We start from the raw sequence: 16,881 nt of genomic DNA, 5'->3' as shown, positions 1-16,881 counted from the left end.
ACTTCTGAGATCTTGAGCTCTGCATACATGACTGATTTTTTAATTGTTTCTTTTTATAAACCACTTTTTTTAAAACCTGAAATGGAAAAAGTGTTTCATAGCCGGAATTCCTTTGCAAGAAAACAAAAGATGACAACAAAACCATGCTGTTCTGTATATAGTCCAAAAATCCCAGTAGTGCAGACCATATGATAATATTTTCAGTTGTTAAAGTGTTGTGGTTTTTTTTTTATTATGCAAGGAGTGAGATCAGATGACACTGAAACAGATGTCAGTGTGAGGAAATCCTGTCCAGAAAAACTCTTTTCTAGGAGTAAGCTGAGGGTGTGTGTCTGTCCCCCTCATTTTTTGATTAATTGGACTTCTGATTTTCCAAGACAGAGTCTCCTAAATCTGTGCCATGGCACAGCTGGCTTCAAATATTCTCACAGAAGATTCTGTAATGTAAATTAAATGTTTGCATAAGTTAATATTTTCAAATAATTTTTAAGATCTTATTTTCTTCTTGTAATCTTGTCGAAAGAACTTGTGTTGAGAGAACTGTTTGTTAGAAAAGGTGTTTGATAAGAATTATATAAAACTGCTACAGAATAGAGGCTTGAAAGGGAATAATATAAAGTCAAATTGATCTCTTTCAAAATGATGTATTTTAGTAGGTCCTTAAGTATAACATTAAAAAAAAAATACTATTTTTTTTAAATGATGAGTCATCCTGGACTTTTTGGGAGAATGAGGTTTATAGCATTGATGATGTGAAATGAATTAAGGATGTCTGCTGGTTACAGCAAAGATCAAAGGCTTCATTTCAGCTACATGCACCTTTGGTGTTACTGTAGTTACTTTCTTATGTGCAGCACTTCATTTTGTATATAACATTTAGATCCTCTACCAGAATCTGAGCTAGGTTAATAGTAAGCTAATAGCAGCTAAATGTTTCTTCTTTCAAGATGTAATTATCTTGGGCAAGGGCAGTGGTTCCATAAAAGCCTGCGGAGTTCTCCCCTGAAGTTCAATTGCGGCAAGCCTCTGAGGCCCTGCTGAAATACAGACGAGAGAATGCGTGTCCTTAAGAGAGGGGCAGAGTAAAATCCTGAACCACCCAGTACGTCTAAAGATCTAAATGAGATCTGAATGTGAAATAGAATGTGGTTTTCAGAACTATAACACCCTTTCCACAAAAAAGTCTGTGAGTAAAGTTATTGAATGAGAAGAGGCAGAGAAAACTGGGATTGACCTGCAAATGATTCAGTAACGCAGAAAGGGGTGGCCACCCGTTACTGTTTGTGTCACTAGCTCCTTGTGCGGGGAGCTGGCAGTTTAACAGTTCACCGTGTTTGTAGGTAGAAGACTTTGGGGAAAAAAAAAAAAAAAAAGAAAAAAGAAAAAAAGAAAAAAAAGATTAAGACTGTTAATATAGGACTTCATGACCAAAAGGCAAATACACATGATTTGAATCATATTACTAAAAAAACCCACCAAATCTCAAAAACCCAAATCCAAACCCCCATTCCTGACTTTTAAGTCAGTCCAAAAATTTGATGGCCGGGGATGTAACTGCTGCCCCAGCCACCCGAGGTGGAGCAGCAGCCCTGCGGTCCCCAGCTGTGGCTTGCCAGCAAACATGTCCTTTCACCGCAGGGCTACAGTCACACTTGGCCTGACCCCCAGCTGAAGTACACTGGCCTCCTTCTATGGATGTGACATATCACTTGTTGCCTGCCTTTAAAATTTTTCATACTATTTTTGTGTAAAATGCTGCTTTGTAGTGAGCCACCACATCCCCCAGTGGCAGACTTAGTAGGCCCTGGGAACCCAGACTCAGGGTCTGCATGGGAACACAGCGCTGCCACCGAGTGAAAGGCACAGCCCTCGTTGTCACCCAGCCTGTCCTCAGGGGCTGTGTTTTCTGTCTGGAAGAACAACAGGGAGCTTAGGAGGCATAAGCACTCAGGGAACTGACTAGTGAGGAAGACAACAGTATAAAATATTCTGTGTGCCTTTGGTCCCAAGCTATGAAAACCAAACCACTACCTTAGCTTTAGGTGTAGTCTCCTTGTTCATTCTTCATAGACAACAAACAGCTTTTGCCTTCTGTTTAGTTTAAACACTTGCAGTCTGTCCCCCAAGGCTTTTCTCAGACTTTATGTATCTGTCCTCTCATTATTGACCCGCTTCAGTTCATCATCTTCTTCTTGGTTATGAAGCAGTGTTTTTATTTAATTAGCATTGAATTTCATGCTGCTGTATGTAGCCTACAGTCTTAAGATGTCTCAGACAACTCTGTGATTCCATCTGCCTTCTGTGATTCTGAAATTATCAGCCATCTCAGACTTAGCTGAACACAAACCCATCTTGAGATTGCTAATAAAATGATCTAATGAAATAGGCACAAATGCTAAACCCTCCTGAGATCGTTTCTTATGGGTAAAATCAATAATAATGGTCACCCCCTGTTTCCTTCTAACCACTCAGCTGCTCCAGGCTTAACACTTTTTGAAAGAATTAACCTTTTATTAATTGCAGAACCAGCAATAAATAAACAAATTAGCTACTTTATAATACTCCCATGTTCTAGTTAGCAGCTTTTCTCTTAATGTGAATAACAGATAATTTTGGAGTGATTAACTCGTGCAGACCTTTAAGGCAAAATGTGATTAGTGGTTCTGCATCTGGGCAGCAAAGAGAAAGGGGTTTGCTTGTGCCGAAGTTAATAGCAAGGCACTCCTCTGATATTAGGAGAGCATTACTTCATTGGGGCTTGATATATTTGTAAAAAGTAGAGGCTAATTATTAAAAATACTTCTCCAAGTTTTCAATAAAAATCCCTAGTCATTGCCTTGCTGCAGAAAGGCACTCTGCCTCACCACCAACTCCATTGTTCTTCCTTGTGGTGGATGATTACTTCCGTGTGGTGGATGAGCTCTCCTCCAGACGCCTGGCCCTGATTCATACAGATCTGTCACGATCTGGCAGAGGCTGTGGAAAGTGACATTAGCTTCGCATATTCCTTGCTGTTCCGCCCCAGATGAAAATATGCAAGAGTCAGGAGCAGATCTTGGGAAGGGGGGGAAAGGGAGAGAGGGAGAGAAATACCAGCTGAATTGCATGCTCCCTGCAGCAGACACCTACACACATACTGGTGTATCACCTACACTCACAAATCTCGTTGAAAAATCACCATTCGTCGTTCTGGTACCAGTGATTTCTGTTATGATTTTTGAACAGAAATGAACTACTAGTGCTAGGTGATCAGCCCAGCAGAGCAAGAACTGTGACTGAGGAAGAAAGCCCACCTCCCTGCCCTTTCTTACTAAAGGACTGCACTTTCTGCACCTTCCCCGTAGCAGTTCTACAGACGCATACTGTCCAGCCATAACTTCCTGCTGGCTGATCAGGTTATTCTTCTGTTCATTTTAGAGAGCACCTCGATCTAGTATGCTCAGCATTTATGGAGTGTTCACCATAGTATGACAGTGATTGGGTATGTAGGGATTTCATTGTGAAGCTATCATTTCATTCCATAAATGGGTTCTGATTGCATAGCTGCAGCTTTCTGTTCTTCATTCCTTACCAGCCAAGACAGATATTTCTCTTTCTTGTTGAATAACTAAAAAGTGAAGGAATATCTTCTCTGCATTTTTGCAAGTTTCTGAGTATTTTGTCTGGAATATTTGTTGTTCTTACTTGTTGCAACTAAACCATACTTAACATATAATGGGAAATGCTATCTATAAACTGATCTGGCAAAGTTATTAACGTGCAGATCTCATTGATTGATTTCTCCCTAGGATGGATGAGAAAAATATTTTTTTAGTTTTTCAGTTACAACAATTATTCACATTACCTAAACATTGGAAAATGTTCTGGGAAAGTACTGCACTGATATCTGCAGGACCTCAATGCCAACACCTTCTACTCATATGCTGCAGTCATCTTTTGCGAGCCCGCCTTTCCAAACCCAACCAATGAGATATACTTCATGTGCATGCAGCTGGGTGGTGATGTTCAAGCAAAAAACTCTGCTTGTTTAGACTTTCTGTCAACCAGTACTCCCAGAAAAAATATTCAGATGCAGGCTCTGATCAAGTGACACATGAAGATCCTTGCCATATTGACTAAGATCATAGTTTGTACCCTTGGAAACTTTCCCGATAAGGATGCAGTATTCTGTCAATAGCCTAATACTGCTTCCCCACTTGAAGCTTGTTAAATTGCTTTCGTAGAACAGTAATTTTGAAAGAAATCAAGGCAGTCAAGTATTAGATCTTTACATAATGACAGTTAAGAAAAATAAGGTTCCAGCCTTTCGGTACATTTTCATTCATGGAGCTTCTTTCTCCAGAATAAAGAGCACAAGTTCAGGCCTCGAAGACTCCACTTTGGCCAGACAAAGTAAATACAGTGTATTTTCTACTAGCAAAGGCTTAACCTAAAGCCTACTCTAATCAGTAGAAACATCTCTGTAGCTCTCATCAGCTTTGCATTAGGCCTTGAGAGAGTCAGACTTACCTTGATTCATTTAAAATTTCAGTCATGTACATTTGGACTCTCTTGTTGCTAAGTTAATGCCAAGTCCCCGTTGACCTCAGTGTGGACAGAAACAGAATTCATTACTAATGCTTATCTGGGGAGTATAGATTATTAAACAGATACGTACCTGTACCCTTGTCATGAAATCCTGACTCGTAATCTTATAAATAACTTTTTTAAATAGGATATGACAAAAAAGCAAATGGCTTTGGAAAAAATCAATCTTCAGAAATGTCTACTATATTTTGAGAGTATTCATGGACAATCCGTAAGTATACCATGGAAAGATAGGTAAATTAAAAATTATCTGATTTCTCTAACACATATATTTTGACTCATATTAAATATATTCAGATTAATTTTACACAATGTAATTTTAGTTATTTCAGTCTAATCTTCAAATATAAATGTTATTGTCTGATACTGATGAAATTGGTTTACGTTTAAAAAAAAAAAGGGTGAGTTTCTAGCAGCCCTGTACCTCTCTTCATGATTGGAAGTTACATGTTTTGATGATGAAAGTGGAGAATTATATATCCACAGCAGACTTTGCTCGTGCATACTGCAGCTCTGCTATGATATTTTAAAGGTTAGAATGCCTAGCAGCTGAGAAAGCTTTGTAGGGCACCATCTGAGACATGAACTACAAAAATGACATGACCTGTCATCTGTGTTTTCCTTTATTTCACAGCACACTTGAAACTACTAATTAAAATCCTTTCAAGGGACTTCATTGCTGAATGTAGACACAAACCAAAAAATCACCACCATTGGTGAGATGATTATTTGAAGATGTGTCTATACACAACTGAGGAATTCCTGTTTGTTGTCTGTGTCTTATGACTGTCTCTGTTCCTGACTAGCAGTTGTTGTGGTAGAGGACAAGGGGAGTGGCACCAGCCTGTGTCCAAAAAGTGCCAGCTGTTAAAATTATTGTGATCTGAAACTGATCTCTCTGCATCTTGGATAAAATAATTTTTGTCCATCTTCTTTGGGCTTGGAATGAGAGCTGAAGAATGGAGAGAACATATAGGAAGGGTATAAAGATGTTATATTTCCTAAGGAGAATAGAAAAGAAATTGAGTTACTAGTGCCATACAGAGGTAAAAAGGGACTTAAAGAGTCAAAGATAGAAAAGAGAATAAATAATAGGGCATGCTTTGTAATGTGGGGTTCAGAAAGAGTGTTTCTTCTCAAGGTTGAAGCAGGTTTATAACCAGCTAAGAAAGAGGATGCAAACTGCATGAGGTAAGGGGTCTCGGTGATGCTAAGTCACCGTGAGGGAGTTCTAGGTCTGCCAATCACCATTGACTTAAGGTTGCAGAAAGCTCTGGGACAGTCAAGAAGTTAAAGCAGTGAAATGGAAGTTAGGCAAAAAATTACCATAATCTTTTGTTGTTGAAAATAAATAAACAATCTGGAGAGGCTCCACACAGAGTTACATACTGAAGTAATCATGTCTCTTAGAGAAGTAAATTTTAATCTTTGTACCTATATCAAAGTATTTTCCTTTGGGAAAGGTGTGAAGAGCCTGCATGCATCCTGGGCGCCAGGAACAGCTGGAGCGTGAGGCCAACGAGGCCCAAGCTCAGTGGCAAGCACAGGCCCTGTGCTCAGTTCAGAGCTGGAGGGGCCAAGGAACAGAGATCTGCTGGGGGAGCTCATGCAGTTTGTCAAAGCTGGGAGTTGATGACTTGGAAACAGCAAATTAGTGACTGCCCAGGCAGAAGCACTCCAGTGACATTAACGAAACAGGTGCCTCTGCTATCAAAGAGGCATCCCAGTGCATAAAATGGATTTTTACAATACTTGAACGTTGATTGCTGAATCCTCAAGATTCCCTACTTTGGATGTTTGAACTAGCAACCTATGACGTGCCTTGTCGTTTAACAAATATCACACCACAGCGCTATCAAAAGGTTGATCTGAATGGAATGTACTGGGCTTCTGAGAAAATAATCAGACATTTAGCCTATTATGCAAAAAAATTTGGTGGTTTCTTGTGGGGTTTTGTTTTTTTAAAACAATAGCAAAATTCAGTCCTAGAAAATGTCAGTTATTGTAGAAACCTTTTTTGGAAATACAATGAGAGAACTCATCAGAAAAAATTATCAAGCTGCTGCATATTCACAGTATTATGACTCAGCAGCCTTGAAACACAGTGGAGAGCGCTGGTGACAATGTTTGCCCCGCTGATGTACAAGTATGGAGGAGCACCATCTTTATCCAGACTGCCCTGAGCAAAGTCAGATGGACTGGGCGCTGACTAGGTTTAAAACAAAAAAAATATCTACTCTGGCTTGTTTGGCATTTCCTAGAGCTCTTACGTGCTGTAATCAAATGCAACATGAAGACCAGGGAAGAGAAGTGGACCAGCTGGGACAGGCAAGCCCTGCACTCTGCAGTGAAGCATGCCCCTGGAAATAGTTCCTAGCCACTCAATCAGCTAGACGCATGCGGTGTCATCAACCTGCATTTGCCTACTGTCACCGTTGCTCCTGCTGACCAGGTGTTTGTTTCTGAGCAACTCTGGACTATTGTCCAAACAGCCAGCCAGTCTGCGGGATCTTCAGACCTGCCGTGCGTGCACTCATCTGAGCATGTGCAGCCGGGCTCCAATGCAGTAGCACAGCTGCAGCGCCAAAAGATGCTGTAATTGTTCCCAGTGGGTGCTGACTGATAGGCACGTGAGTTGAGGAGCAGAGCTGATGGTGGACTAGTTTGCAAATGACTATGTTTTGAAATTTTATCACTGAGGAGCATGTTGTTTTTCTGGCTTTGGGGATTTTTTTCTTGTGGATTTGTTTTTTGTTTTTTGTTTTTTTTGTTTTTTTTTTTCCTTAATACAGGAAGTTTTTCTACTGCACAGGTAGTTTCTGTAAGGTTTATTTTTGAATTTTCAAATATTTGTGGCTGGATAAGACTCTTAATACCTCATCTAAAATAATATTCTCCTCTGAATCAGTGCTCCTAGTGCTCATAAAATAGCAAGAGCAAACTAAATGAACAGACAGTGATTCCCGATTGTGGAAGGCAGTTCCAGAGAGGGATGCACACAGCAGTTCCGCACGGAGCCAGCTCCCTCGCTGGGGCCGCAAGGCTGTATTCTCAGCGCTTTCCTCCCCGCTGGGCCTCTGAGTATATTGTCGCAGGCAGAGTGTTGCGTTACCGTAGCTAGCCTGTTGCTATTATCACAGTGAAGTGAGACATCAATGCAATGCACAGCAGAAGCATATCTTAACTCCTACAACTCTGTTAGCATCTTCAGAGACAGAGAATACTTTACCCTCTGCCTTGGCAGTGCGGCTCAAGGAAGTGAGAAATCCACGTTGGGTATTTTCCATTAGACAACAGATTGCTATTTTTCTTCTTAGAAATTTTATCGATTAAACTACAGTTCCCATGGAGTATCTATGGAAGCAAAATACACATCAGGTCATACTCATCTAATACCTTTCTCAGCTTCACAGGAGCAAATGAGAAATCTATTTATTTATTTATTTATTTATCGTTTTTTATTTTTGGAGGAGTATATTTTGTTATGTTTTCTCTTTAGGTAGCTAAGCCAGAAAAGAGTCTCATGAAACCTCTTTACGACAGATACAGAATTATCAAGAAACTTCTCGCAACGCCATCTTTGATCACAACAATTGTAAGTTGGAAAGAATTCATATCTGCTGTCAAGAAAACATACTAAATGCTGTGGTTGATTTGTACCTGTATGTCAGTTTGGCAGCAATAGAACTACTGATATTTGAAAATTCTGCTCATTGGTTAATACAGGGTGTTGATATTTCAAATAGAGCAAAAGCTCTGTAAAATTAAACTTCTAAGCGTGCCAGAGGTTGTAACACACAGCGGTAGTTTCTGAGGCAGTCACTTCAAGTGACTGGGTAAGAGATCAAAGGCTGGCATTAGTTTTCTATAATGGCTAATGTATGCAGCACAGAGTGAAACCTGCCTCTTTCCATGAAGCATTATACTGTCACTATATCTATCGTCTATATTTTATTGACAGTGCTTTTACCGGTCATGGAGCACATACATATAATTCGTAGCACTTTAATAATTTATCAATGTAATGTAACAGTACTGGTCTCACTGTGAGTAGAAGTAGCGGAATCTGGCTATTTGGAAGTTAATTAGCATGTCGATTTTAAAAATTATGAACCATTGTCTTGTTACATGACAGTGGAGCTTTAGATTTCTTTGAATAATCCCAGTGTAAATCTTTGTACACATGCACACAAATATTTTGTTTAAACATTTAACTGAAATTCCTGACCTGAAGTTACTTCTTATCAACGTTGCTCCATGGAGATTTTATATTTAAGCCTTAGTTTCAAAAGCTCTACTTCTGAGTATGAAGGAACATGAGGAAGACATCATCAGCACTGTTTGGTAGTTAACATTTGTAGCTATAAAAATGTGAAATCTCTACCTTAACCTCTTGTTACGGTCGGAAATTCTGGACATAACACAAACAGTAGATGGTATACAACAGGAGTGTAAATTCCAGCAAGACTGCACTGCTTACATAAATACAGAATGTTTTTCAAGTCTTTGCTACTTACAAAGGGGTTTTAGTAAGCAGAAATAAATTGCTGGCTGGAGATACTCAGAAGCAGGGCCAGTTTCTGTCCTGTTTAGTGTTGGTGGACAATACACAGTAACTCAGTGAGCCCCACAAGAGCTCTTGTGAATGATCTCAGATAGATCAGATAGAATGATCTCTGGGTAAAGCTTTCAATATGTGTAACCTATTTCAATGAATACATCCAGGAAATTAAGTCCTATTTTTTTATGCTGTCATCCTATTAAGTGTTAGTATTGTAATGTATACAACTAATTTAATAATGCTTTATATTTTGCAAGCAGGAGGAGGAAGACTCAGATGAAGACCATTCTCAAAGCACCCACGAGTTATCATCTGGTCCAATATCTTGCCTCCCTGTTGATGAGCACCTGTGTTACTCTCAGGAGGAGACTGAGCCTGCATATGTTTCACCTCTGGATGAAAGGAAAGTTTTCAGGCAAACAGCCTTGTCTATGTCTAATTTACATGAGGCAACAATGTAAGTTCTGGGTTTTTTTTTTCTTGAATGTTAAAATATTTCACATAGACTTTGTAAGTGAAACATGATCCATACTTATTGCATGAGAATATTCTATACCAAAGAAGAGATTCAATGTTTTCATAAAGGAGAAAAGAGGCAAAGGTTATTTGTTATTTGGGCAGCACACTATGGTTTGAGCTATTTATTCGAACAACTTTGTGCCAAGTCCATGAAGAGAAGGGTTTAGGAATGTAAGCAGATAGGAGAAATAACTACATATACAGAATGGTAGATACAACATAGTGGCATAGTAAAGATACACAGATCACCGATAGTTGCTGCAGAATTTTTAGATACCTAACTACTTGTGTTCTTACAAAGCAGTCATAAAACAAAGCACAATTCAGCGAAGCAGGGCAGTCTGCTCCTGTGTGTGTGCCCTGGGATTTACTCTGTGAGCGATGTAAAAATGCCAGAGATGTGAGGCGTAAAAACAGCAATGGGTGAGCTGAGTGAAGGCTCACAGAATATATGGTCACATGGGCGGCCACTGAATATGTGTAAAATAAATTTCTTCCTTGCATAAGAATAGTTATTAGCATCTGGATGCCCAGAAGACTTACCACCACCCTCCCACCCTCCATTATAAAACCAAAGTAAAATGCTCCTTCTGATTTGTAGTTAGGAATTTCAGGTTGTATGACAAAACAGATCTCAAGATGCATATGAGCTGTTATCACTCAGCCATGAAACTTTTTGAAGAATATGCCCTCCAGGAACAGATGTGTTCTCATAGATTATGGGATGGTATCTTTTCACTGCGTTTTGATTGGCAGCACTTAGATGCATAAATGAAGTTGACTAGGCTCTACCAAAATGGGGAATGAATAAAAAAGTCTTGGTTTTCTATGTAACTCAAGTATATATGCCATAGTTGGTGCACAAATGCTGTGAAGATATGCCTGTGCATTTTATTTTTTACTATGGGGAAAAAAACACCCAAACAGCTTCATATGCTTAAACACCTTTTTCTCCAAGTACCAGCTAAAACATGACTCCCAAAAATATTGATTCTGGGTACCATTAGCACTTCCACTGCATCACCATAATGTTTGATAACAGCTGCTTTTAGGAGCAGGGCTTGGATGTTCAGTTTATTAATTCAGTTACAGAGATGCAAAGCATTTCCTACGAGATGCTGAGCCCTGTCAGTTCCATTAATTCCACACAGAATTAAGACCACTAGCAAGGTTCTATCCCGAAAACTTTTCCTCCTGTGTTGTCCATAGAGTCTCTGCCTTCGCTTTATGAGAAGGGTGAGAATACCAGTAAAAGGGAAGGAACACAGTTGTTCGTGATGTGTGATGGTACAGCCCATACAGCCATAGCTGGAGAGATGTGGTGCAGTGGCTGGGGGCACTGCGGTCGGTGCCTGCTGTGGCCCATTGCAGCAGATTGCTTATTACGCAAAGCCACAGCTTTTACAATACTTCCAAGCACATGGGGGTTTCATGTTCTTGTTTCTGTTTTACAGGCCTGTTCTGCTTGAACATCTCAGAGAAACAAGAGCAGATAAGAAAAGGCTTCGCAAAGCTCTGAGAGAGTTTGAGGAACAATTCTATAAACAAACAGGAAGGTAAATCACCAGCTCAACAAAAGCTCTTTCCTTCTCCCCTTTGGGCTCCTGTGCAGGTGTGTTTCTGCTAGAGTGGGTACTCTTAGGTGAGCAAGCCCAGGAAGCTGCAGCTATGGACTGGAAGATACCATGGAGGTGTCTGGTCTCTGTGGAGATGTCTACCTCCCTACTGGGTTCCTCCAGGATGTGGGCATCCCTGAGGACCATCTGGATTGGGGGAATCTTCCAGGACATGCCTGCAATGGGTACAAACCCCTCCTCAGCACAGGATTTTTCCTGAGCTGAAGGGAGGGAGGCTGCTAAAGAGTCTGCCTGAGGATGTCAGTCTGCAGGATTACACTTGGCAGTTAGGCAGTTTTTAAAAGGCCGGATTTAAAACCAGAAGCCACTGTTTCTTTCACCCATAGATAAATAATGGCTACTTTTCACTCCTTGCTTATCCTCCTCCCTTCATTTAGCAAACTTGTTTGCTGAGAACCATGGAGGATATGGGCATGCAGTATTCTGGTAACAGTTTTCAAAGCTCTATGTAATAACTGTTCTGCATATTTGAGAATGAAGTAGTTATGCTTGCATAGCTGATGAGAAAGAAAATTACCTGGTATTTGAAAATTCAGTATTTTAAATACCATTATTTCATTTCCCTTAGACATGTTAGTCCTGTCAAATAGTCACCCACAATTAGGGGAAAAAAATATTATCCAACTCAATCCTCATTAGTCTCTGGGGAATTAATTTTAAATACTTTTTTTCCTCTTACTCAAAAGTGATGGCATTTGTATCTGCTGTTCACAGGAGTCCTCAAAAAGAAGATCGGGTGCCAATGGCTGAGGAATACTCTGAATACAAGCACACAAAAGCCAAAATCAGGCTTTTGGAGGTTCTCATCAGTAAGCATGATATTTCTAAAACAATTTGAAGTTGCAATGCTGTGGTATTGTTCTCAAGCAAAAAAATGAGCAAACGAAATGTAATGAAAAAGAGGAAGTAATTTTACAGGTCTTGGTCTGCTGCACAATTATTTGACACACTGAGATTTTCGATGCACTTTACCAATTACACTAGCTGGGATGAGAGAGGACAGCAATATGCAACAATATTAAGCACGGGTGAGTGGACTATAGTATTTATTTTTTCCTTCTGAAAAAGCCTTGAAGTGCACTGTGAGAATGTTAGAAATTAAAAGGACACTGAAGCATTGTAGATCCTCAGTTTGACCTGCTCTTAGTTTTAAAAAATGTGAGGAAATGCTCTCCAGGTTTTTAGTACATCTTAGTACATGATAATGTACCACCCATTTCTTTCCAGAATCAACATGCACTGTACTTAACTATTAATGTCAGTTCTCAATGTGCTAATTCACTAGACTAAAAGAAACATGAGCTTAAAATAAATGAAGGAAAACCTCATGAACATACTCTGTCTTTCAAGATGGAGTTGTTATTCAATTAATTCCAGTAGCTTCAAAGAAAGGTGCATACAAAGAACTAGTGCCAAGATTTGGTCTAAAATTCTGGGAGTAGAGCAAAGTGATGCTGCCTATGCAAAAAAAGAAGGACGGAACATGACTGCCAAATGGGACTATTGCTTTTTTAGAAATAAGAGAAAGTGTTTGCAAAACCAAATAGATACTGGGAAGAGAGAAAACAAATGTACTGGCTGCTGTCCTTTTCACATGGTTCACAGGACCTGGCTCACGGTACTTAAAATTCAGTAAATAGATTAACTACATGCTAATTTTTATTTCTGTATTAAACTTTGCACTTTATTTTGCCTGATGCTATAACATTTGCTTTTCTGACTACCAAAGCTCGTTTAGACGCATGCACTTTGTAAAATGTCAAAGTATTTCTTGTGTTATAACTTGCCACATATATATATTAAAACAAGACTAGATTATTGCATTATGCTAAGATATTTTGGATAGATAAAGTACATGGTATATAACTGAGTGCTACAGTTATCTGATGAGGAACGCTAGACTTCTTGTTTACTGAAAATAAGATTATAAAAAGTTATTTTTCCATTTGAATTATGCATCTTTCTTAACTTTCAGAGCACCACACTTTGTAATATTAAGGAGATTTTTTCACTATTTGTGATAGACCATTTGTGTGAAAAGTGGACTATTAACAGATGGATTATCAGTGGGTTTTGTACTAGAAATGAAGAACAGGGATTCTGGGAAATACCTAGGGCAGACATGATGGAAGAAAGAATGAAAAAAAAAAAAAGGGACTTGAATAAGTTGAATCATGTTTAGTGTTTTGCTTTAACTGTCATTTTGTATTGACCATGTAGTATAAGGAACCTGTTTTCTATCCTGGTAAGAATATTTTCATTTTATAAAACCTATTATGTATCAACCACGTTTGTATTTATATTGTATGTAATGGCTCAGCATGATTTTTGAAGACATACACATTTTCAAGTAGTTTGGAGGAAAAAGTATGAACACTAAAAAAGGATTTTTTTTATTTCTCAGAGGTTTGTTGTTTCAGTGTACTGAATAATAATTTATAACAACTTTTATGAATCAGAAATGGTCTCCTTCATAAATCTGTTTTAATTAAAGTCATCTAGAGCAACAGGAACAGATACAGAGCTATTTGAAGTTTACAAACTACATCTTTGATAAGGGAAAATGATTTCATGACATATGTATACAATTGATATTAAAATGTAATCTATATATTCTATATGATTGTATAATATTTTATACAACAGTACAAATAAAATATTTTTCTATTATATTTATTATGTCGAGACACAGTTTCTGTTTTCAGTTAGCTAATATAAATAACATAAATAACACTGTCAAACAACACGTTGGAAGTGCTGACATTTCTAGGCTCTGAGATTTAAATCATGCTGCAATTACAACCTTTCATGCTGTTTGGAGTTATCCCAGTATTTGTTCAGTAGTTAAAACGAATGCATATTTAAACACCATTTCTAAGCCGTTATTTTTATTTTGCTAAAGCAGTTTATATAGGATTTTGTTATGTTTGGCAAGAAACAGAAAACAATTTTTGCAGCATCTAGGTATAAATGGTTGCCAGAAAGAAATCCAGGACTTCTAATCATTTAAAGCATCAGGGGAACAGAAGGGAAAGAGGGAGAGAAGAAATACTAAAAATGCTATTGGAGATTTTGAAGACTTGTGTTTGCTTTTGGTGACAGCGGCATGTGCATGCTTCTGGCAAAAATGTCTGACTATGGAAATGGGCAACAGAGGTTTGAAGGTTCCTAAGTAATGAAGGAAGTTTTAACGTCCAACACTGATATTGCAGGTCTTGCAGCTGGGATCTTTCTTTGCATTTGCAGTAGACAAGCTCATTAGTTGGTGACCAGTAATTTCCGCAACTGTGCCGAGGGAGAGATCCACAGGATCAGTGTAAATTACTTCCAAAATAACATCCTGGGCGTGATGGTAAACCATGACACCATCTTCTTCATCGCAGGTCAGAAATTTGTTATCTTTTATATTTAGTTGAGGAAGGCGCTGCTTACAGAATTCGTCTCCTGGTGATCCAACAGGGGCAATAACGAGGATGACGTAGTGGTAGGCTGTGTACATGCAGTAGAAGTCTCCAAAGTACAAGTTAGTATTTGGGTTGAAGAGTTTTTCAGCTGCAATCTCAAACCTGTATCTTCCATAAGGTGAATCTTGCGGTGGCTTCCCAGTGTTAAACTCAGTGTTGCAGCTAAAGAAGATGCCTTCCAGCTTCCCACTGATCGGAGAGCCATGGCTGCCACTGTTATCTTTAACAGAGGGCTGCATAGCATTCCCATGATGCTCTCTACAAACGAATGACTGGTATTGTTTATTTTGTAACAGATATTAAAAGACAAAGTGGAAAGTTAGGACCTCACACTATTTGGTAACAATGCTAAAGGGACACAAAGGAAAAAGTTAAACTGAAAACTGTGGTTAACATCATGGTCTTAGTACCAAGAAAACCGAGCCGCCAGACTCGGAAGGAGCTAGAATAACTTCTGCTCAAGGGCAAAATCTGCTTTTCCAGTCTGGCTTCTCAGTCAGCTGTGAGACGTGTGGTCATTATATTCAGGCAAACAAAAAAGCCCCCAAACCACCAATATCTTTAATTAGCTGAATTGTTCAGCCTTCCACTACAGTTCTAACAATAAACACATTTTAGTTTAATCACATGTTGAAAATTGCAAGTCAGTCTCAATGTGCTGAATATCCTGTTTGTTAATGCATATTTTTAGCACAGGCAGTATATACTTCATGTAGAAAACTGCCAGTGAAAGTTATTTCTGAACGATGTTTTTCAGAGAGCTTATAGGAAGAAATGTACTGTCTGCCATAGTTTTTTTTTTTCCCCCCCCAAATGGTAATTTCAACTCTAATTTGTCTACTGCTGACTTCAATCAGAGCAGAGCTGGGCACAGAATATTAGGCAATTTGGGTAGTTTCCACTTTGGTTGGCATCCAACTTTTAGTCACTAGTCCTAATGGGAAAAAATGTATAAGACTGACTTTTTTTCTTTTTTTACTTTTTTTTTTTTTTTTAATTATTATTATTTTGCAAGCTGAGCTCAATTTGGCTCCAGTGAAAAGAAACATTCAATGTAATAAGTGAATTTTTAAAACCCTAAATCCCAAATTGCACTCAGCAGCATTAGGCTGCTAGATTTAGGAGAACAGTCCGAAACACCCAATCTAATCTTACTTAGCACCTGAACTTTTTATGTATAGCAGAACGTTCCCCACACCTGGAAGTGCCATAGGAATGGCTTTGGTGCTGTCTGCACCTGCAGCCATGTGATAGAAAAGGGAATATTTCCTTTTCTGGTAAGTCCCGCAAAACAACAGATTTACTAGGCACACTTAAAAAATGCCTTTATACACACCGACAGATGAAAACCGCAGGAGGCTGGAGATCTTACCTTCTCCTTTTATTTTACTTTTATTATTTTTTCATTTTTTTCCCCTTCTTTCATCTTTTATTTTTTTAAAGGAGAGGGGAAACTAGCCAAGAAAGATTATTCTTGCTCTGCTTTTAACTTATTGCAACACCTCCAGGTGTTGTGTGGGAGAAGTTTTTACTTGGTTAAAGCAGGAGGTAGCAGTCAAAGCAAACAAATTCAATGTATACATACAAAACAGCTCTAAATCAACTCAGTAATGTCTCCAACTGTAATTTTTTTCATTATGTCTAATCTCCTCAGCAGTATAATTTAACTTGACTCTAAGATGAATTTCAAAAGTTTGGTGAGCCATTCAAATACTACATAGTTTCACAAGACATCGACTGGAGTGGGGGGTACAATTGGTATTTTATGACTGATGCGATTACTAGGGAGGAAAATCAGACAGCTTGAATATCCTCTGCAACCTAGAAAGCAAGGCTTCTTGCAGTCCCATTTCCGTGGCAAGATACTGACATCCAGTGGCCAGCTAGGTCACTCGTCCCAGGGGTTCGAGCTGCTCCCAGCCAAGGCAAGCAGTAGGGACGTGAACACTACTTACAAGCTCACACTTCAAACCCTGCATTTAGGAGTTGTTGCTTTAGCACCGTGGCAGTTGCTGGTTTATCAGTGCTCCTAGAGCTACTCTGTAAGGTTTTCCAAGCTTGTTTCCTAGTTATGACACCAGAAAGGCTGTTGGCAGGCATGCTATGACAAGGA

At 39.0% G+C, this 16,881-nt stretch overlaps 2 protein-coding genes across 5 annotated transcripts in view; one reads left to right on the top strand and one right to left on the bottom strand.

Annotated features, from left to right (window-relative positions):
- Nucleotides 1–13,483, top strand: part of FAM13C (family with sequence similarity 13 member C) — a 135,858-nt gene extending 122,375 nt beyond the window's left edge. Inside the window, exons 18-21 of the mRNA XM_080402722.1 lie at nt 8,087–8,182; nt 9,406–9,605; nt 11,122–11,223; nt 12,019–13,483. Coding sequence (XP_080258848.1) covers nt 8,087–8,182; nt 9,406–9,605; nt 11,122–11,223; nt 12,019–12,142 — 522 coding nt within the window. The 3' untranslated portion in view covers nt 12,143–13,483. The remainder of the gene's footprint in view (nt 1–8,086; nt 8,183–9,405; nt 9,606–11,121; nt 11,224–12,018) is intronic.
- Nucleotides 13,484–13,487: 4 nt separating this feature from the next.
- PHYHIPL (phytanoyl-CoA 2-hydroxylase interacting protein like) overlaps nt 13,488–16,881 on the bottom strand; it is an 81,126-nt gene continuing 77,732 nt past the window's right edge. For all 4 annotated transcript variants that reach the window (XM_080402741.1, XM_080402742.1, XM_080402740.1 and 1 more), the window contains exon 5: nt 13,488–15,026. In XM_080402741.1, the coding sequence (XP_080258867.1) occupies nt 14,492–15,026 (535 nt within the window). In that variant the 3' untranslated portion in view covers nt 13,488–14,491. The remainder of the gene's footprint in view (nt 15,027–16,881) is intronic.

The sequence above is a fragment of the Falco punctatus genome (assembly GCF_963210335.1).
Source record: "Falco punctatus genome assembly, chromosome: 9".
NCBI classification, from domain to species: domain Eukaryota; kingdom Metazoa; phylum Chordata; class Aves; order Falconiformes; family Falconidae; genus Falco; species Falco punctatus.
This window is presented reverse-complemented; position numbering and strand designations above follow the sequence as displayed.